The sequence below is a fragment of the Bos mutus genome, chromosome 4, assembly GCF_027580195.1.
Source record: "Bos mutus isolate GX-2022 chromosome 4, NWIPB_WYAK_1.1, whole genome shotgun sequence".
NCBI lineage: Eukaryota > Metazoa > Chordata > Mammalia > Artiodactyla > Bovidae > Bos > Bos mutus.
The window spans coordinates 5,115,957-5,139,212 of NC_091620.1; the positions used below are offsets into that span (position 1 = coordinate 5,115,957).

The 23,256-nt window shown below is 44.5% G+C and overlaps 1 protein-coding gene across 3 annotated transcripts in view; it reads right to left on the reverse strand.

The window, feature by feature from the left end:
• LMBR1 (limb development membrane protein 1) overlaps positions 1-23,256 on the reverse strand; it is a 136,631-nt gene that overhangs the window by 112,857 nt on the left and 518 nt on the right. For all 3 annotated transcript variants that reach the window (XM_070368990.1, XM_070368991.1, XM_070368989.1), the window contains one exon: positions 593-665. In XM_070368990.1, the coding sequence (XP_070225091.1) occupies positions 593-665 (73 nt within the window). Of the gene's footprint in view, positions 1-592; positions 666-23,256 lie in introns of those variants that run through there.

A 23,256-nucleotide genomic window follows, 5' to 3' on the forward strand; every position in this document is an offset into this window, starting at 1 on the left:
GTAGCCCACCAGAATCCCCTTGGCTCCTCTATCCAAGGGTATTCTCCAAATAAGAATACTGGAGTGCCATGCCCTCCTCCAGGGGATCTTCCTGACCCAGGGATCGAACCTTGTCTCTTTACATCTCTGCATTGGTAGGCGGGTTCTTTACCACTAGCACCATCTGGGTATTATGGACACTCTAAAGTCTATACCACTTTAGAAAGAAACAATATTCTGGTAGTGAGAGAAAGAATGGGGTAGGAGTGATGGGGGTGAGTATGCTCAAATTCAGAGCTGAGGAACCAAACATCCTCATAAACTCTGGAATTTCCCAGACACTGAAGAGCCCTGGGCTATTCTTAGTTGAATATAAGAATGAGGATAAACAAGGGCTCAGGGCTAAGAAGCAGACCTGGGTCTGACTACTGACCCTGCAAGTAGTCAGATTCCCTGGAGGTTATTTTCAGTGCTCTTAGTATCAGGCAACTGCCTGCCGCAATCACAGGCATAAGGAACACACTAACCATGCTGATGGTGCCGTGCGGCCATGGAACATGTCTAGACCGCATGGCATTAGAGTCAAAGCGTTCATTAGCGTGTGTCTGCTTACCTGATTTTCTCTTGTATCTTGTGATGATGAAGTAGGAGACAATGTAGAGTATGGCAAAAATAAGGAAACAGATCTGAAACAAAAAAATGTAACACATTTACTTTTTTTGCATACCTTTTTAAGTAAAACAAAATAGATCTTTGGTATTTATAAGGAAAAAGAATTTAATCTATTACATAGTAAAAATTTTAGCTAATAAAAAGTATTATGAAGTATTAACTTATACAAGCTAGTCAGCTCAGTCTAAACCAATGGACATTTTTCTTTTCATAAATTGACCAAGTTGTTTTAAAACCATGGAACTATTGTTAAGAACGAGACCATCACTGACAATTTTGAAAAGTAAACTCATGAGATGCTACTATCCCCACCAAATATTAAAACACACTCTGAAGTTTCAATAACATTTAAAGAGTAATGCTGGCACCAAAACCTGACAATCAATGAGATAGATTCAATTATAGGAAAATGTGGACTTCCCTGGTGTTACAGTGGATAAGAATCTGCCTGCCAGTGCAGGCGACACGGTTCGATACCTGGTCCAGAAGATACAGGTGCCATGGAGCAACCAAGCCCATACACCAGCACTGCTGAGCCCTTGCTCTCGAGCCCAGGGGCTGCAAGCCCTGAGCCTGTGCGCTAGAGTCTTCGAGGCACAGCCACTGAGCCGCGTGCTGCAACCGCTGGAGCCCGTGCCCCGGGAGCCCATGCTCCACGAGAGGAGCCACCACGATGAAAAGCCTGCCACAACGAAGAGCAGCCCCTGCTCACTGCAACTAGAGAAGCCCATGCAGAGCAACGGAGAGCCCCACACACAACCAAGATCAAAATAGAATTTGTTTTAATTTTTTTAAATGTATGTACCATGGTTATACATACAAGAGGCCTCACACATCAATGTGGGGTGAGGATTATTCAATAATCACACCACATATCAAAACAAACAGCAGTTTCACAAAAAAGTTTTTCAATATTAAAGTCCTTTTAATTTCTATCTTATCTAGGGTATGGCAGGCAAATAGGATGGGTGAAGGAATGGCAGACCTCATGTCAGTTACCGACCAAGTGTGCTTGAAATAAAGGCTTAACGGAACTGTGGACCACACCAGAAATGTTTTGAAGACTCTCAAATGAAACCATTCCAGGGGATGATAAAGCTGAGAGATGTCCCTTGTACGTGGGTTTCTGAAGAAGGGCTGGAGGCCATAAGACGGAGAACGACCTTGGACTGGACAGTGCACAGCCACGGAGCAGGGCAGTGACATGATCCCACACACTGCAAAGGGCTCAGTCGAGTCACAGCGTGGAGACTCAACCAGAAGGGGAGCAACAGGGCAGGGAGCACAGTCAGGAGGCACTCGGTGATCCAGAGGAGAGGTCACGCAGACTCTGCAGTGCAGGTGACGAGGAGGGAGGCTTTGAAAGCAGACTTGACAGGACTTGCAGGGCTAAACACTGGGTTCTTGGCCTGAGAAACTGGAAAGACAGAGTTGCCATTTCCTGAGTCAGGGAAGATTACAGGAGGAGCAGTTTGGGGGTAGAAATAAGAAGTAGAGTTTACACTGTCTAATTTGAAACATGTATCATTCACTCAGGAGAGGAGCGGTGGAATGGGCAGTTGGATATAAAAATCTGTGCAGTCCAGTGGGAGGGTCCAGGCTCGGAGGAAGAAAAGACTCAGCAGCAGGAGACAGTACTTAAAGCCGTGAGACTGAGTGAGCTTTCCACTGTAGTGGGGAGTGCAACTCAGAAGAGAAGTCTGAGAACAGAGCCCGGGCTCTCCAGTATTTAGAAGCCAGCTCAACAGAAGGAAACAGCAAAAGCTGATGGAGAAGCAGCGGTGAAGACGAGACCGATGTACTAAAAGCCAAGTGGAGAGTTTATCCAGGAAAACAGAATTATCGACTGTGTCAAATGCTGCTAACAGGTCAAGTAAGATGAGGACTGAGAACTGACAGCTGGATTTAGCAACATGGAGGTCATGGACGACCTTGACAAGAGCGGCCTTTCTGGAAGGGTGGAGACAAAACCCTGACTGAAGTGAAATGGAACAAGAAGGGAGAAAAACTGGAACAAGATGGAAGTAGTTCTCTCCAGGAGTTTTATAATGAAGGGCAGCACACAAAGGCGATGAGAAACAGACTCTTCAGACGGGTTTTTTAAGATGAGAACAGTTACACAATTGTTGGAACGATCTACTGCTTACTCACTGATGCAGGAAAGGCAGAATCTCTGAAGAAAGGCACTCAAGCTGAGGGGCCACAGACACAAATTTATGCACAGTGAAGGGAGGAGGAGAGGCAGGAGCCGAGGGCATCCGAGTCCCGCTGCAGGCGGCAAGGAGATGGCGGCGGCAGCGCGAGCAGCTTCTATTTTCTCAGTGAAAGAGAAGCAAGCACATCAAATGAATTGCCCATGAGGGTGGGACAAGACATACGCACATCTCACAGGATAATCGGAGGTAAATGCAGTGGAGAAACACCACAGAAGTGGTGTTTAAAGTTTAAACAAATGTTTAAAGAAATGGTCTTTAACGTTCCAGGCAAGCCCAAGCCTAAACTCGAAGCAACACAGGAAGCCTGACGATGCTACACAACGTGAGATGAGAACTTGATCCTCAGATGCTGAGGCAGGTGTAGGCTGAGCTCCCATGAACCATCACAGGCATGATGACTCTAACAGGTACCTGTCTCGCTGTATTCTCCCTGTTCAATGAACCCATGGTAGGCAAGGTGCAAGCAGGGAAGCTGGAAGACAACTCAAGGACTTGCAGGAACCGCAGACACACTTATGCTCTCCTGACTGGCAGAGCAGCCGCAGCAGCAGAAGTGCTGTGCCCTCTCCGCGTGGCTGACCCAGCGGACACGCCGTAACACGGCCATGACATACCACAAGGGCTTGTTCAGGTGGAGCTCATCCACACTTTCAGAACAACAGTGGCCAGCGGCCAGGTGGGCCCATCATGGTGTGTACGCGCAGAGCTGTAAGTGAGCTCAGCTGTTACACAAGCACATATTTACAAAACATGGGGCCAGAGAGCCTGACCACCGCCACCGGGCCAACTGCTCTCTGCCTACATTCCACCCCCTCAGGGTCTCTCACTTCACAATCTACATGCAGCCTATCTTCCGCAGTCTTCCCCTAGTGAGTAACCCGGACCTTACAGGACACGGCCTTCAGAGTACACACTGCTCCGAGTCTGGGACGGGCCTCCACAGGACACACTGCTCCGAGTCTGGGACAGGCCTCCACAGGACACCTCTGCACCAACCAGCCCACGTTTGTATCCGTGTACATAAGCTTCCCTTGTAGCTCACTTGGTAAAGAACCTGCCTGCAATGCAGGAGACCCAGGTTCGATTTCTGGGTTGGGAAGATCCCCTGGAGAAGGAAATGTATCCCACTCCAGTATCCTTGCCGGGAAAATATCATTTACAGAGAAACTTGATGGGCTGCAGCCCATGGGGTCGCAGAGAGTCGGGCACGACTGAGTGACTAACACTTTTCCCAGAAGGGGCCCCTCCCAGCTCAGGCCCCTTCGGGTCTTCACACTTTCAAAATGGGGTCTCCCATGCTATCCCTCTACTTCTCTCAGTAAGGACCCACTAAACCCTCCCCAGGCACCGGGCCCACTCCTTCACCTTCAAAGAGGGGATTTTTGCAGCATTCACAGCTCACATCACGAGTCTGTATCCTCGGGGTCTCAGCCCACATGGCGAGCTCGTGTCCCCACCCAGTCTCTCGCTGCAGGCACTGACATTGCCTTTCCACTCTCAGCTGTACCATGGGCCTCACTAACAAGCAGGGATATGCAGTCTCGTAAAGTCCCACAACCTCTGTTTGAGTGAGGGGTGAGTGGTTATAGACGCCAACCATTCTATTTCGTCCCCAGAACAAATGATACATACTGTCCACCCCTATGCTCCAGATTCACAAAAGCCATGCTGCCAAGGGTTCCCCTTGCCTTTGCCAAAACCATTTACCCAAGTCGACCAACTCCAGCTGAGTGTATGGTCGATACATCGTGAACTCAGTCACACTGGGGGCCACTTGAGGATGCCCCCTCGAGGATGCCCCGTGGGCCACAGGCTTCTCATGCTTCCCTTTCTGCTGCACCACGGGCCTCACTGCCAACCAGGGACCCACAGGTTTCACAATGCTCATGGTCGTCGTCGCTCATGACTTCCCTGTCAGAGGAGCTGGGTCCTCAGGGCCATGCATCTTGTGCCCCAGTGCACGCAGACGCTGCTCCAATGAGTCTCTGCAACTCATGCAGCTGTGCGGCATCACAGAGGGCACCATGCACACCCACCTTCAGGGCGGTTGGGAAAATCCACCTCAGACTGCCAGCGAGAGAGTTCACTTTAGGCAGGCTGATGAGGAGTCCACGCGAAAGCCCCTTTAAGGAGGAGGCGGACATTCTTTCTTTTTCACATTCTTTTGCCTTAGACATGTAGGCCTCGTAGGCAGCAGCATCTCTTGTTCAAGGACAGGCTTTTTTGGAACTCAGAACGTACGTTAAGGGAGGAAGTCTGGGTAGAACTGCCACAGCCTTGAGCTCTGGGTTCACCGGTTCCTTCTGGCTAATCCTGTGTTGGTGTCATCCCAGGATGACATCCCAGGATGACCCTTACGGGAAAGGGTCTGGGCAAAATTTTTACAGCCTTCAGGTATTTTTTCTATTCTCAGCAGCTAGCAGAAAAGTACATAATGCTCTGCTTAAACTAGCAAGGCAGGTAATCTTTCTACCCCCTTATGTCTATGTCAGGAGCTTTTTCTGTCACTATTACTTAAATAAAATTTCTACTACACAAAGCTCTGAGTGACTGAGACTGTCTTTGGTCCCAGAGTTAAATCTTCTCCTTCGGAGACAACAAATTGGGTGGAAAACTGTTCACCGCACGTGTACGCTATCATGACCATCTTGAAGGTCCGTCCGGGATCCCAAGACAAGGTGCAGCTATCATCTTGGGGGCTAAGCTATAAGCCACCACCGGCAGCAGTCCACGCCACCTCGTTGAGCAAACGGGAACTCCCCACCTGTAACACCTTTTTAATGGTAGCCAGTGAGCCATCCGCTACTCCCCTGTCTCCCAGCAGGGGCTGTGCCAAGAGGGCCGCGGCCACCTGGTGCCACATCCTCTGTGGCGGCCGCTGGCTGCCTCCATCCACTGCAGCCTCAGGCTCCTGCACCTGCTGGCTGTCCTGCTGACCATGCCAACCGTCTCGCTGTTCACACTGTGTGCTGAACCCAGGGTAGGCGTGGCGCGAGCAGGGAAGCTGGAAGGCAACTCGAGGAGCTGCAGGAACTGCAGACAACAACCACAGGCAGCCATGCTGGACCCTCCTGTGGCTGACCCAGCCATATGGCAGCCATAGGGCGCACACAGGGCTCTTCAGCTACAGCTTCCACATGTTTACAGAACGAAAGTGGCCCGTGACCCAGCGGGCCATCATGCCGTGCCTGTGCAGTGCTGGAAGCGCTGGCCTGTTACACAACCATGTACTTACAAGACGGGGCGAGAGCGAGGGGCTGTGGGCAGAGAGCCCAACATCACAGCCTGGCAGTCACTCTTTCCCTACCATTCCCTGTTCTCTGTCCTCCCTTCACGGCCTCTACTTGTGGACTTCCACTTTTCACCAGCACTCACTCACTCTCCCAACCACTTAGCGCACTTCACACCCACTGACCAACTCAAAGCACTTCTGGCAGCAGGCAGCGATGAACCAACAGCCAAATCACTCTTCATGATTTCACATGCCCTCTGAGCAGCACCCTGACATCAGCGATCTTCCTTCTTTTCTGACTCTTCTCCCAGACTCCACCACTAACTGGCTTCCCTTTTCCTGCCAGCCTTTAAACATTCTTCTGGTCTATGATTTCTGAGTAGAGCCAGAATCTTCTCCCAGGGTTTTAACCACCAACCCTCAGAAAGCCCTGGACCACTGTTTGAGAACCACTGGTTTAGGGTATCAGCAAGAGTGAGTGAAAGAATGGGCCATAAAACCCAAGTGGGTTGGGAGAAAAGTGAACCCAAGTGACGGACAGGAGTGGACATGCCAATCCACTGAGGTTCCTGGGAAAGAAGCAGCTGTAAAAAAAGGACTTGCCCAAGGAAGCTGGAAGACTAGCAAGCCGTGATTAAAGCATGCTGCTTTAGGATTTTTTAAATTAGTAAGTAAAGCTGGTACTAGAAGAGTAGTCTCAGGAGTCCCAAGATGTCTGTGCAGCAAAGTGGTAGATGAGAAGTCATGAACGTTAATGGACAAACAGAAATCAAGGAACCAAGATGCATGGCATGAGATAGACAAGACTAACGGAAAACAACCCCTCTGAGAGCAGAGTAAGGCTAACAATTATAAAGACAAATGGACATTTTACTACTTTGGAAATAAAAGTTTCTATGAATATAAACTGTATCAGACTGGAACAAAACAGTCACAGAACTAGTTAGACTATTTCTCTAGCTCCAAAGACGGGACCGGGAGCAGGTGCTCCTTCTCAAATGAGCACATCTTTAGCAGAGACAGACCCACAGGGACGCGTAAAATGAGAACAAGGCACGCCGGGGCCTCCTATTCTCCTCCCTCCAGGGGGACAAAAGGAAACGCCTAACTGAAAAAGGGGGCACCGCAGCTCCTCGCCTCGAAAGGTGAGGCATGCCGGTAGAAAGGGAGAGGGCGGCTCCGAGGGCCCTCTGAGGAGATGGAGCTCCTCTCCCCAGACAGGGAAGGGAGCACAGGGCTAGCCGAGCCTGAAGCAGCGGCCCGCGCGCCTCTGCTCTCTGCCAGCCGCCCCACAGCAGCCCCCACTGGGGCCCCACGGCCTCAGTCCCTATGTTGAGCAAGAATGGCCAGGCATCTGGAAGCTGAGTTCCCAGTCACGGGAAACCTAATAGAGGTATTCCTAAAGTCTGCTTTATATCAACTTCAGCTTTTGGATAGGAAAAAAAAAAGTGAAAAGCAAAAATCTCCTTCAGCTCAGCATGTCTTACTGAGCTATACAGAGGCGGTGTCCACCCCAACCGTGAGCAGCCCCGCCCAGCTCCTGCCTCCCCGGGGACCACAATCAGCATCCCAGCACTGAGCCAGCACGGCTGTGAACGGTGTCCGTGAGTATCTGGGCTTCATCAATTTATTTTGTGTGTCTGTGAGCAAGTGACTGCTTCTCTGCTCTGTGCCATTTCAGCTTAGGAAGGCTTTCCTAGGACGCTCTTCTTTCACATGTTCGGAAAAATCTATAATATTAAATTGTTACAAGCAAATATACTTAAATTCCAGGTGTAAGATTTGAACCTAAATTCAAACTAGTGCATCAGAATCAAACTGTACTACAAGTTCTTTATTTAAGACTGATGGGCTTCAGCTAATTTAAGATGACTACAGGAATAAACATTGTCAGAGTGATGGGTACAAATGGCCTCAGGGAGAGCTACCACTGAAGGGTTTCTAACAAAACCCTGGGGGAGGAGACAAGTAAACTGTAACTAAGCCAATAATCACATTCTCCAGCAGAGCCAACAGACCTGGCTTTATCTTAAAGTTGCAAAATCAGAAATCAGAGATGCTTAATATCCTTTAAGTGAACCAAACAATAACTAAAATTAAAATTATAATTCTTTCAAATTACCTTAAGAGCCAGACTATAGTAAAACACAAGAAAACACAAATAATTACAAAAATAACAAAGATTAAACATATTAAAACCATAATTGTAAATAAACTACTAAAAGGAAACTCAGATTAAGACACAGCTAAAATAAAGTGACTCAGAGGGATGAAAACTAAACAATAAACAGGGACACACCAAGCAGATGCTAACCACAAAGAAAGCTAAAACGTCACATTCTTGTCCCCTCAGACAAGGCTGCATTAAGACAAAAAGTGTTAAGACAAACTGGGGCACTCTGTCAACAATGGGATAACCCATAATGAGGAAATAATCTTCATGCACCAAAAGGCGCAGCACCAAAATACATTTTTTAAAACTAAATGGCAACGAATAATAAAGCACTACTTTGCAAGCATGCTGAATCACTTCAGTCAGTCGTGTCCGACTCTTTGCAACCCCATGGACTGCAGCCCGCCAGACTCCTCTGTCCATGGGATTCTCCAGGCAAGAGTACTAGAGTGGGCGGCCACGCCCTCCTCCAGGGGATCTTCCTGACCCAGGCACTGAACCCAGGTCAATCGGCATTGCAGGCATTCTTGACTGAGTCACCAGGGAAGCCCTAAGTGCCCCGTATTCTAGCACTCCACTTCCCAAGCCCCTCACAACCATGAGAAAATTCTGGCTCCGTGGATTTGCCTATTTTGGATATTTCATATAGAAGAATCATACAATATCTGACTTTTTGTGTCTGGCTTCTTTCACTAAGCATGTTTTCAAAGTTAATTCATGTTGCAACATGTATAAATACATCATTCCTTCAGACTTTTTATAGTAAAATAAACCCCTATTTGATGAAAAACACACTGCATTCTTGTTGCTAGCAGCCACAAGCATTCTGTTCAGATATACTTGAATATGTACACAAGGGTATATGCACAAAGATGTTTATTGCTTCACTGTAATTGCAACAAACCACCTTTCAAAACAGAGAAAACGACCAGTGCTCTAGTTCCACGATTAATCTGAATACAAAACACACGCTAACATCTGCTCTTCTAACAGTGACTAACGAGGCCTATCACGATAAACTGCCCAATGTCTTTCAATCTATGCTTCAACAAAGAAGAATCAGTATTTCCTCACAAAAAAATTACACTTGAGACATTTAACAAGGAGTAAATATTCCCTCTCTCAAGATTAACGCAGCAAATTTCTAGTGCATTAACGTCATCTACAATATTACATTTTATTACTTGTTCTTGAGATTTTTCAGATTCTATACATTCTTACAATGCAAGTCAGGAGCAAGAAGTTCTTTAAATCCATCCTGAGACCCGTCTGAGAAAACACAGAGGAAGGACAGTGTTACCTGTCCTCCGGGCTCTTCCTCCACTCGTAGCCCTTCTTGCCACACAGCCTCCCCCCTGAATCCCCACAAACCCCTCGTTCACAAGCTGGAGCACAGCAATGATTTCTACTGAATGCTTCATGGAAATAAAACTGGTCTCCTAAATCTCCTAAACTTTGTATAATACTTACTATATTTTAGGCATATTGGGAGTACTAACACAAATAGGAACGATCTTGACAATCTCCTGAATCCTGCTGAGTGCCTTGATAAATATTTTTAAAATAAACTGAGTAAATCACACCCCCTTCCCACTGCTAGTTCCTCAGCCTCAATCAGGTATGCTCAGGGAAAAGGGAAGACACTCTGAACTGGATGACAGGTGAGAGTTTAGATGAGACTGGACTCGACTGTTCAATATGTGAAAGTGACTATAAAGCTGTCAGATGAGCCCCAAGTTGTCATCGGGGTACGGTACAAAGATCCAACGGAGTACCGCTGCAAGCAGCAGGGGGAGAATACTCAGCTTCTTTATAGCTGTTTCCTAGACACCATGTTACAAAGCAGAGACATCACTTTGCCGACAAAGGTCCATATAGTCAAAGCCATGGTTTTTCCAGCAGTCATGTATGGATGTGAGAGTTGGACCATAAAGAAAGCTGACCCCCGAAGAATTGATGCTTTTGAACTGTGGTGCTGTAAGGAGATCAAACCAGTCAATCCTAAAGGAAATCAACCCTCAATATTGGAAGGACTGATGCTGAAGTTGATGCTCCAATACTTTGGCCACCTGATGCAAAAAGCCGACTCACTTGAAAAGACCCTGATGCTGGGAAAGACTGAGGGCAAGAGGAGAAGGGGGCAATGGAGGATGAGATGGTTGGATAGCATCACTGGCTCAATGGACATGAGTTTGAGCAAACTCTGGGAGATGGTGAAGGACAGGGAAGCTTGACGTGCTGCAATCTATGGGGTCGCAAAGAATCAGACACAACTGAGCGACTAACACTTTTCATAGGTATTTTGTGATATTCTTTACCAAGTTGAGGAAGTTCCCCTCTACTTCCAGTTTACTGAGAGTTTTTATCATGAATGGATGCTGGATTTTGTCAAATGCTTTTTCTGGATCTACTGATACCATCTTATGATGTTTCTTCTTCAGCCTGTTGATGTAAACAATGACATTAAGTGGTTTTTGTAGTATAATTCCAACAGTGTATAGTTCTTCTATACACTGCTGGACCCCATTTACTAGTATTTTCTTGTAGGATGGTGCATCTATGCTCATGAGAGGTATCAGTCTGTAGTTTTCCTTTATTGCAGTGTCTCTGGCATTAGGGTAATGCTGACCTCATAGAATGAGTTAGGGAGTTTTCCCTCTGCTTCTATTTTCTGTAAGAGATTGCACAGAATTTATATCACTTCTTCCTTAAATATTTGGGAGAATTCACCAGCCAAACAATCTGGCACTGGTTTTGGAAGGTTAACAGCTGATTCAAGTTCTTTAGTAGATACAGACCTACTCTAACTATCTGCTTTTCCTTGTGTGACCTCTGGAAAACTGTATCTTTGAAGGAATTTGTTCATTTCATCTAAGTTTTCAAATCTGTGGGCACAGAAATGTTCATAATATCCTGCAGTATCGTTTCAATGCTAATGGAATATGTGCAATGGCTGCTCTTTCATTTCTGATTCTAGTAATTTGTGTTTTTCCTGTTTATCTTAGTTAGCCTCAGTTCAGTTCAGTTCAGTCACTCAGTCGTGTCCGACTCTTTGCGACCCCATGGACTGCAGCACGCCAGGCCTCCCTGTCCATCACCAACTCCCACAGCTGCTCAAACTCATGTCCATCGAGTCGGTGATGCCATCCAACATCCCATCCTCTGTCGTCTCCTTCTCCTCCTGCCTTCAATCTTTCCCAGAATCAGGGTCTTTTTCAATGAGTCCGTTCTTCACATTAGGTGGCCAAAGTATTGCAGTTTCAGCTTCAGCATCAGTGCTTCCTATGAATACTCAGGACTGGTTTCCTTTAGGGTTTCTTTTCCCTTCCAAGTACTTCAGAGCTTCCCAATTATATCTGTGTTACTGATCTGCAGTTTAACTGGACTGTGGTGTGAGAGCAGACACTGTGTGGTTTCCACTTTTAAGGTGTGTTATAAAGCGTGGTACATCTTGGTGAACGTTCCATGCGCGCTTGAGAAGAATGTACACTGTGCTACTGTTGGATGAAGGAGTCCATAAATGCCAATCAGATCCAGCTGACCGACCGTATTATTTGGTTTAACTATATATGTATATGCTTACTGATTTTCTGCCTACTGGATCTGCCGACTACCAACAGAGGGGGTGCTGCAGTCTCCAGCCATGGTAGGTGGATTCACCCGTTTCCTTTGGCAGCTCACTTAGTTTCTGCCTCACATATTGTGATGCTCTGTTGTTACACGCATACACATTAAGGACTTTATGTCCTTTAGGAAAGCTGACCCTTTATCATTATGCATTGCTCCTTTTATTCCTGACAATGTTCCTTGCTCTGAAGTCCACCTTGTCTGAAAGTAACAGCTACTCCAGCTTTCTTGATTAGTTAACACGGTGTACCTTTCTGTATCCCTTTACTTTTAGTGTGTGTGTGTGTGTGTGTGTGTGTGTGCGCGCGCGCGCGCATGCACGTGTACATGCTCAGTTATATCCAACTCTTTCGACCCCATGGACTCTAGCCCACCAGGCTTCCCTCTCCATGGGATTCTCCAGGCAAGAATATTGGGCTGGGTTGCCATTTCCTCCTCCAAGGGATCTTTCCCACCCAGGGATTGAACCCAAGTCTTTCATTGGTAAATTGATTCCTTACCACCAGCACCACCCAGGATAACACACTTTTAATATATCTGTATCTTTATATTTAGTGGATTTCTTATAGACAACATACACTTGGGGTTTTTAATTCACTCTGACAATGTCTTTTAAGTGATTTATTTAGACCATTAAAGTAACCACTGATATTGTTGTTTTAATAGTTATCATAGTTTTAACAATTTTCTATTCATTGACCATGCTGTTTAGATTTTTGACTTTAGTCTTTTTCTGCCATCTCTGGTTTAAACTGAGGATTTTATGCGATTCTATTCTCTTTCTTCTGTTAGCCTAACAGTTATACTTCTTTATAAATATTTTTGTTGGCTGCCCTAGAATTTACAATTAAATACACTATACTGCTTCACAGGTAGTGCAGCTACCTTACAGAGTTTTCCCAATTCCTTCCACCTGTCCCTGTAACATTACTGTCATTCATTTTACTTATCCACAAGCTAATCACTGGATACACTGGTGCTATCACTTTCAATAAACTGTTACATGTTGGATCAAAATAAGAAATTTATTTAACTTTAATTTATCCTGAATACTTTTTCTTTTTTTATGTAAATCTGAGTTTCTCACCTAAATAATTTTCCTTCTCTCTTTAGAACTACTTTTAAAATTTCTTGTCAAGCAGGTCCATTAGCAACTACTTACCTCAATATAGCACAGGGAACTATCTTAAATATTTTGTAATAACCTATAATAGGGCTTGCTTTTTCCATGATCCAGGGGATGTTGGCAATTTGATCTCTGGTTCCTCTGCCTTTTCTAAAACCAGCTTGAACATCAGGAAGTTCACGGTTCACATATTGCTGAAGCCTGGCTTGGAGAATTTTGAGCATTACTTTACTAGCGTGTGAGATGAGTGCAATTGTGCAGTAGTTTGAGCATTCTTTGGCATTGCCTTTCTTTGGGATTGGAATGAAAACTGACCTTTTCCAGTCTGAAAGAGATTGGGAATACCAGACCACCTGATCTGCCTCTTGATAAATTTGTATGCAGGTCAGGAAGCAGCAACAGTTAGAACTGGACATGGAACAACAGACTGGTTCCAAATAGGAAAAGGAGTTCATCAAGGCTGTATATTGTCACTCTGTTTATTTAACTTCTATGCAGAGTACATCATGAGAAACGCTGGACTGGAAGAAACACAAGCTGGAATCAAGATTGCCCGGAGAAATCTCAATAACCTCAGATATGCAGATGACACCACCCTTATGGCAGAAAGTGAAGAGGAACTCAAAAGCCTGTTGATGAAAGTGAAAAGTGGAGAGTAAAAAAGTTGGCTTAAATCTCAACATTCAGAAAATGAAGATCATGGCATCCGGTCCCATCACTTCATGGGAAATAGATGGGGAAACAGTGGAAACAGTGTCAGACTTTATTTTTCTGGGCTCCAAAATCACTGCAGATGGTGACTGCAGCCATGAAATTAAAAGACGCTTACTCCTTGGAAGGAAAGTTATGACCAACCTAGATAGCATATTCAAAAGCAGAGACATTACTTTGCCAACAAAGGTCCATCTAGTCAAGGCCATGGTTTTTCCTGTGGTCATGTATGGATGTGAGAGTTGGACCGTGAAGAAGGCTGAGCACCAAAGAATTGATGCTTTTGAACTGTGGTGTTAGAGAAGACTCTTGAGAGTCCCTTGGACTGCAAGGAGATCCAACCAGTCCATTCTGAAGGAGATTAGCCCTGGGATTTCTTTGGAAGGACTGATGCTAAAGCTGAAACTCCAGTACTTTGGCCACCTCATGCGAAGAGTTGACTCATTGGAAAAGACCCTGATGCTGGGAGGGATTGGGGGCAGGAGGAGAAGGGGACGACAGAGGATGAGATGGCTGGATGGCATCACTGACTCGATGGACGTGAGTCTGAGTGAACTCCGGGAGTTGGTGATGGACAGGGAGGCCTGGCGTGCTGCGATTCATGGGGTCGCAGAGAGTCGGACACGACTGAGCGACTGATCTGATCTAATCTGATCTGATCTGATAATAGGGCTTCCCTGGAGGCTCAGGGTTAAGGAATCCCCTGGAGAAATGACAACCCACTCCAATATTCTTGCCTGGGAAATCCCATGGACAGAGGAGACTTGTGGGCTACAATCCATGGGGTCGCAAAAGAGTCGGACATGACTTAGTAACTAAACAACAACCTATAATGGAAAAGAATCAGAAAAAGAAAAGACAGACATAACTGAATTACTTAGCAGTACTAACTGATTGAAACTAATACAAGATTATTGTAACTTTAATGGCATTTTCCCCTGCTTTTTGACTATGAAAATCGTATTTTCATTTTGTACTGGGCCCCAAAACTTAGGTAGCCAGCCCTGGAAAAATTTGAAAACATGGTACTTCCTGGAGAGCAAGTACAGAATATGAAGGAAAAAGTCCTCATCAGCTTGTTCTTTTAAGATCTACACATTAAGTTGGCAAAGCTACATCAGGTTCCCTTAGTAACTAGTAGAACTCTGAAACTGGCTAGCAACTCACAACCAGGTACTCCCAGCTGCTGCTGCTGCTAAGTCGCTTCAGTCGTGTCCAACTCTGTGCGACCCCATAGACGGCAGCCCACCAGGCTCCCCCGTCCCTGAGGTTCTCCAGGCAAGAACACTGGAGTGGGTTGCCATTTCCTTCTCCAATGTATGAAAGTGAAAAGGGAAAGTGAAATCGCTCAGTCATGTCTGACTCTTAGCGACCCCATGGACTGCAGCCTACCAGGCTCCTCCGCTCATGGGATTTTCCTGGCAAGAGTCCTGGAGTGGGGTGCCATCGCCTTCTCCAACTCCCAGCTAGGACTTGATGATTCTCCCATAGAAAATAAACAACTTCAGAAAACATTAACATCAGAGAAGGCCACTCTATGACCATAATGGATAAAGAATAAATAAGATCACTCTGTAGTTATGCCTGAACAAAGACAAAAAATGTGAACTCTGTCCAAATCATAAACATGACTGACCATTCCTCATCCTGGCAAATATGAATGACTTGCATCTTTACCAACTGCAGCATGAGCCTCACTCAAGTCTTTTTTCAGTCTGTGTGCTCAGTTGCTCAGTCGTGTCCAACTTTTTGCTACTCCATGGATTGTAGCCTGCCAGGCTCATCTGTCCAAGGAATTTTCCAGGGAAGAATACTGGAGTGGTTTACCATTTCCCATTCCAGGGGCTTTTCCTTCTACACATAATCTATTAAGATATCCAGTCATAGGGCTTCCCTGGTGGCTCAGTAGTAAAGAATCCCCCTACCAAAGCGGGAGACACAGGTTTGATTCCTGATCCAGGAGGATCCCACATGCCTCAGAGCAACTAAGCCTGTGTGTGCCACAACTATTGAGCCCGTGCTCTAGACCCAAGGAACTGCAACTACTGAACCCACACTCTGCAGCCACTGAAGCTGTGCGCCCTGAGCCTGTGCTCTGCAACAGGAGAACCGCTGCAACGAGAAGGCCGTGCACCACAACGCGAGAGAAGCCCCCCGTTCCCCAGCTAGAGACAAGGCTTTGCACAAACAGACACCCAGCACAGCCAAAAATAAACAAATAAAGGTTTTAAAAGATTAACCTAATTCTGTACACCTGAGGTCCAAAAGGAAAAGGAAATAAAAAGACAGTAAAAACAAGAAAGGAAATGGATCATTACCACCTCATAGTAGCAGCTAAATGTGACCATTATAGTAATTGACAAGAGAACTCTGAAATATTCATAATATTAAAGATTCATAATACTAAAGTAAGATTATTACATGAGCTTTTTAAAATTAAATACTATACCACATACAAAAAACTAACTCAAAGTGGATCAAAGACCTCAAAAATGTCAGTTAAAACTATACAACTCTTAGAAGAAAACATAAGGGAAAATCTTCACAGCACTGGATTTGGCAATAATTTCTTGGATAGAACACCAAAAATACAGGCAACAATGACAAACAAGTAAATAAATAAACAGGGCTTCACCAAAATTTAAAACTTTAGTCCACCAAAGAATACTATAAATAGAGTAAAAAGGCAACCCACGGAATGGAAGAAAACATTTTCAAATCACAAAGGGATTAATATCCAGAATATATAAAGAACACCTAAATCTTAACAAAATAACCCAATTCAAAAATGGGCAAAGGACTTTAGATAGACATTTCTTCAAAGAAAATATACAAATGTCCAAAAGCACATAAAACATGCTCAACATCACTAACCATCAGGGAAACACGAATCAAAATCCTAACGAAATGCCACTGCACACCTACCAGGATAACTACTACTTTTTAAAAAAACAGAAAACAACATGTGTTGGTAAAGACACAGAGAAACTGAAACACTGGCATATTACTGCTAGGAATGTAAAATGGTCCAGCCACTGTGGGAAACAGTATGGCAACTCCTCAAAAAATTAAACATGGGATTACGATGAGATCCACAAATTCAAACTCTGGGTATATCCCTAAAAGAATGGAAAGCAAGGCCTGGAACAAGTATTCATGCCCCCATGTTCGCAGCAGCATCATTCACAGTAGCCAGGGAAACAACCCGAATGTCCCCTGTAGGATGAACGGATGAGCAAAACAAGGTTATACACACAATGGAATTTTATCCAGCCTTAGAAAGGAAGGAAATTCTGACACATCCCTCAACATGGATGAAACCTGAAAACATCATGCTAAGTGAAATAAGCCAGACACAAAAGGACAAATATTGTATGACTCCACTTACATGAGTTACCTGGCATAGTAAAATTCAGAGAGACAGAAAGTAGAACGGTGGTTACCGGGAGCTGGAAGGAGAGAGGAACCAGTTTCTTTCTTTTTTTTTTTTTTTTTACCAGTTTCTGATCAAAGGGAACAGTTTCAGTCTGGAATGACGACAAAGTTCTGGAGATGGCTGGTGGTGATTCACAACAATGCAAAGGTGCTCAGTGTCACTGAACAGCACACTTAAAAACGGTGAACTGTAAGTTGTGTATTTTATCTTTTGGCAAAACAAAAAAAGTTGAATAATTTACAGAACTGACACCATGGCTGTCAGAGAAGAAAACTAACAGGAATCCAAAGTGGAAAAGAAGTTAAAATTGTCACTGTTTGCAGATGACATGATATTATACATAGAAAATCATAAAGATGCTGCCAGAAAACTGCTGCTGCTGCTGCTGAGTCGCTTCAGTCGTGTCCGACTCTGTGCGACCCCACAGACAGCAGCCCACCAGGCTCCCCTGTCCCTGGGATTCTCCAGGCAAGAACACTGGAGTGGGTTGCCACTGCCTTCTCCAATAGAAAACTACTAGAGTTCATCAATGAATTAGTGAAGTTGCAGGATACAAAATTAACCCATTGCTGACCAGGGGATTTTTGAAGAAACTAACGCCTATGGCCGGCAACTTTTCTTTGGGCCAGTCAAAACTTCTGTTATTTCACTAACACTTTGCAGGCTGTTACATTCAACAGTTATACCTGACACACCTGTAAAGTCTTCTAACTTCATGAAATGCTGTCTTTAATCCACAATTCTGTAGAAGCAAAGGCTCATTCTCTGCATTATCATGAATTTCATTTTCACTTTCCGTATCAGAATCAATCACTAAGGTTTTCTGTCTTTTTGTTCATCCAATATTCACATCGTTTGAATCAGAACTAAACTCTGAAGAATGATCATCTTCTGAGGCACAAGTATATATATTGCTTGAACAATCAGAGAAAGTATCTGCATAAAACTCACTGAAAAATTCTTCACTCAAAATTTTGCAGCGCGTCACTTTTGAAAATTTTACGTTTGTAATATAAACACAAGGTTGATTGGAACAAAAACCTAACAAAGCAAAATGTGAATGATAATGACAATCATTAAGTTGTATAATGAACCCTTGATCAATTTTAAGCTCCAGCAACTTTGCACGGTGATGTTAATTGTGTGTGTGTGTGTGTGTGAAAGTCACTCATTCATGTCCGACTCTTTGCGACCCCATGGACTATACAGTCCATGGAATTCTCCAGGCCAGAATACTGGAGTGGGTAGCCTATTCCTTCTCCAATGTTAACTGTTTCACTCTCTAAAAACCTATCAATACATCTCCAGTCAATAATGTTCAGGTAACAAAAGCTATATTACTATATTTCCAGTTAATACACAGAAATCTCTTGCATTCCTATACATTAACAACAAAAGATAGAAATGAGAATTAAACACTTGGGAATAAACCTTCCCAAGGAGGCAAAACACCTGTACACTGAAAGCTATGAGACGCTGATGAAAGAAGTCAGAGATGACACAGATGGGAAGATACAGCATGTTCTTACATTGGCAGACTCAGCACTGTCAAAATGACTATTCTACCCAAGGCAATCTACAGATTCAATACAATCCCTATCAAATTACCAATTTCATTTTTCAAAGAACTAAAACAAAAAAATTTTTAATTTGTATGCTAACACAAAAGATCCCCAAATAGCCAAAGCATTCCTGAGAAAGGAAAATGGAGCTGGAGCAATCAGACTCCTTGACTTCAAATTATACTACAAAGCTACAGGAATCAAAACAATATGGTACTGGCACAAAAAAACAGAACTATAGATCAATGGAATGGGATAGAAGGCCAGGAAATAAATTTATGCATCTATGGTCAGTTAATCTATGACAAAGGAGGCAAGAATCTAAAATAAAGAAAAGACAATCTTTTCAGTAAGTGCTGCTGGGAAAACTGGACAGCCACATGTAAAAGAATGAAATCAGAACATTCTCTAACACCATACACAAAATAAACTCAAAACGGATTAAAGAGCTATACATAATAAGGCTGACACTATAAAACTATTAAGAGAAAACATAAGCAGAACACTCTGACATAAATCACAGCAATATCTTTTTGTATCCACCCCCTAGAGTAACAAAAATAAACAAATGAGACTTAAATAAACTTAAAAGCTTTTACACAGCAAAGGAAACCATAAACAAAATGAAAAGACAACCCACAGAACGGGAGAAAATGCCTGCAAATGAAGCAACGGACAAGGGGTTAATCTCCAAAATATACAAAGAACTCATGGAGCTCTGTATCAAAAGAGCAAACAACCCAATCTAAAAATGGGTGTGCTCAGTTGCTCAGTCATGTCTGACTCTTTGCAACCCTATGGACTGTAGCCTGTCAGGCTAATCTGTACGTGGGATTCTCCAGGCAAGAATACAGGAGTGGGTTGCCATTTCCTCCTCCAAAAGATGGGCAGAAGATCTAAATAGACATTTCTCCCAAGAAGACATACAGATGACCAAAAAGCACATTATAAGATGCTCGATATCACTGATTATTAGAGAAATGCACATCGAAACTACATTTAGGCACCACCTCACACTGGTCAGAATGACCCGCACCAGAAAATCTGCAAACAATAAATGCTGGAGAAGGTGCGGAGAAAAGGGAACCCCCCCACACTGTTGGTGGATGTGTAAGCTGGTACGACCACTATGAAGAACAGTATGGAGGTTCCTTAAAAACTAAACATGACAGTAGCATATGACCCAGCAGTCCCATTTCTAGGCATGCATCCGAAGAAAATCAGTTTGAAAAGATACATGACCCCCAGTGTTCACTGCAACACTACTTGCAATAGCAAAGACATGGAAGCAGCCTAGATGTCCATCAACAGGGGAATGAATAGAGAAAATGTGGTACACACATACACTGGACTACTGCTCAGCCATGAAAAAGAATGAAATGATGCCACATGCAGCGACATAGATGGACCTAGAGATTAGCACACTAATTGAAGTCAGAAGGAGAAAGAAAAATATATTTCACTTATACACAGAATCTTAAAAAAAAAAGATACAAATGAACTTATTTACAAAACAGAAACAAACTCACAGACTTCAAAAACAAACCTACTTTTAAAAATAAATGAAAAAAGAACTGGTGACAAGTCCTAGAAAAAATCAAGCATTTATACTCACTCTAAATATGAATACTTCAAGGAAGGAAAGCCAAAGACTGGAAATTCACTAAGCTTGGTCATTGTCTGCACTGGTTCTGCAGCAACAGAGTATATCTAGCATCCAAGGGTCCTGGGCCAGGAGAGGTAGGGGTGAGGAGGAGCAGAACTAAGGAATTCTAGAATCAGTGTCAAAACTGAGTTGTTTCTAGGATAGTGGACAAAAAAAATAAAGCTCCTGGCTACTAAAATATGGGTACTTTTCTAAATCCAAATAAAAGAATATCTGATTAATCTAAAATACAGCCAAAATAGACCAATGGAACTGCACAGAGTTTCAGTTAAATCCCACAAATATACAGTTACTTAATTTGTGATTGGGCCTCCCTGGTGACTCAGATGATAAAGAATCTGCCTGCAACGCAGGAGACCTAGGTTCAGTCCCTGGGTTGGGAAGATCCCCTGGAGAAGAGAATGGCAGCCCGCTGCAGTATTCCTGCCTGGCGAATTCTATGGACAAAGGAGCCCATCAGTACAGTCCATGGGGTTGAAAACAGTTGGACGCGACTGAGTGACTTTCACTTTCAATGTGTGACTAAGGTCATAAATACTGCTGAAGCGATGAGACATCCAAGTGAGAAAAAATATATATAACTCCTACTTTATAACATACACAAAAAATAAATTCCAGATGAACTGTAGGTTTAAATAGGAGGTAGTTTTTGTTCAGTCGCTAAGTCGTGTTCTACTCTTTGCAACCCCATGATGGGACTGCAGCACTCCAGGCTGCCCTGTCCTTCACTATCTCCCAGAGTTTACTCAAACTCACGTCCCTTGAGTCAGTGATGCCATCCAACCATCTCGTCCTCTGCCGCCCCCTTCTTTTGCTTTAAATTTTTCCCAGCATCAGGGTCCCCTCCAATGAATCAGCTCTTCACATCAGGTGGCCAGATGATAGGAGGAGTAAATCAATAAAGCATTTAGAGAAAAGCCTAAGACAGCATCTTCTTAACCTTGGAGTAACCAAAGATTTTTTTAAACAGGACATAAAAAAATCACTAGTCATAAAAGAAAAAATTCTGATAAAGTGAACTATATTAAAACTAAGAATTTCTGCTCATATCATTAAGTGAAAAGGAATCCACTGAATGAAAAAAAGATTTACTATATAGATACACATATATATACATATATGTGACTAAAGGATCATACCCAGAAAACACAAAGAACTCTTGCAATCACTATCAAAAACATAAACAAGTTTAAAAATGGGGAAAAGACCTGAAGACTCTTCACAAAAGATTTCCAAATGGCCAAAAAAAAAAAAAATGAAAAGATGCTCAAATTCTATCATCAGGGAAATGCAAAACCTTTTGTGCAATAAATACCATGACACTCATCAGAATGGTTAATTTTTTAAAAAATGCTAAGTATTTGTACAGATGAGAAGCAAATCACACCTCTTCTACAGTGCCAGTGGGAGTGTAAACTGGTACAACCCACTTTGACAAACTACTTCAAAGTATCTACTAAAGATGAACAAACCCACAACCTATAACCTAGAGGTCCCATGCTTAAGTGCAGACCTAACAAATGCATACACTCATTCGCCAAAAGCCATGTACAAGAACACTGGTAAACAGAACCTGAAAACGATGGAAGCGCCCACCAACAGTAAAATAAAAATAGACTGTGCTAGAGCCACACAACTACAGCATTATGGATGAATTAAAACCACGTCCAACAGAGAGGAATTTCACAAATGCCGATGAGTGAAAGAAATCAGACACAGAACAGTGCATACCATAAGGTTCCGTGTATGTAAGTTCAAAACTAAGCTCACCTGTTAAAGCCAGGACAGTGGTTTCTCTTGGTGGAACAGAGAGGAACCAGACAAGGAAAAGGGACGGGCCTCTGGGATGCTGGCCATATTGTTTTTCAGTCTGTGTTCAGGACTACAACAGTGTGTTTAAAGTGCTTCAAGCTGGGCATGGATGATTATGTACTTCTGTTTATTTCAGCTTCAAGTCACACATTTAAACGAAATATGCTGTATCAGAGTCCACCAGTTCAGAACTGATATTTCTTTATTCCAAGGTATGACTTGGCAGAGTGTTCTCAAGTTTCTAGATCACTAACTACACAAACTAGGCAATTCTCAACCAGCGTTTTCCACCTAAACCAAGAGACTGACTGAGTCTGAGAGGAGGAAGTTAGAAGGAGGAGGTAAACACAAATACCCCAAACTTACATGTTTTACATCGTTATGGAAACACAAATCACACAACCGTAACGCGCTCCAGTGCCAGCAGGGAAGGTGAAACATCAAAGTGGGTTGCTAAGGCCAAGCCTGCTTCCCGACCCCTGGCAGCAGCACAGAAGGACAGGGGACCAACAACGGATGACTCCCTTCAGATGCTGCTTCCAGAGCACAAAGGACTTCTGCTCGGGGCCCTCAATCCCATCCACCTTGGGTCTTCACACCCAAACGCCAGCTTTCGGAAAGGCGTGTACTAACCAGGACGAGGGTCCTGGCTGGGCTGCGGAGGCTCGCTCCTGGCAGGGCTAGGAGACCAAGCTCGGCCCTTGCCCGGCGTCTGCGAGGGCTGCCCAGGTCCTGCTGGATACCCGACCGCACACTTGCCTACTGTGCCGGGCCACGGGGGGGCCGGGCCACGGGGGGGCGGGCCACGGGGGAGTCAGACCCCGGGGGTGCCGGGCCACGGGGTTGCCAGGCCAAGGGGGAGTAGGGCCACGGGGGGAGCCGGGCCATGGGGGGAGCCGGGCCACGGGGGAGCGGGGCCACGGGGGTGAGGCCACGGAGGGGAGCCGGGCCACGGGGGAGCTGGGCCACGGGGATGCGGGCCACGGCTGCGGGGTGGGCTGCTGGGCCGTCGTCCGCCGCTGGGAGGGTGACCGGCTCAGGACA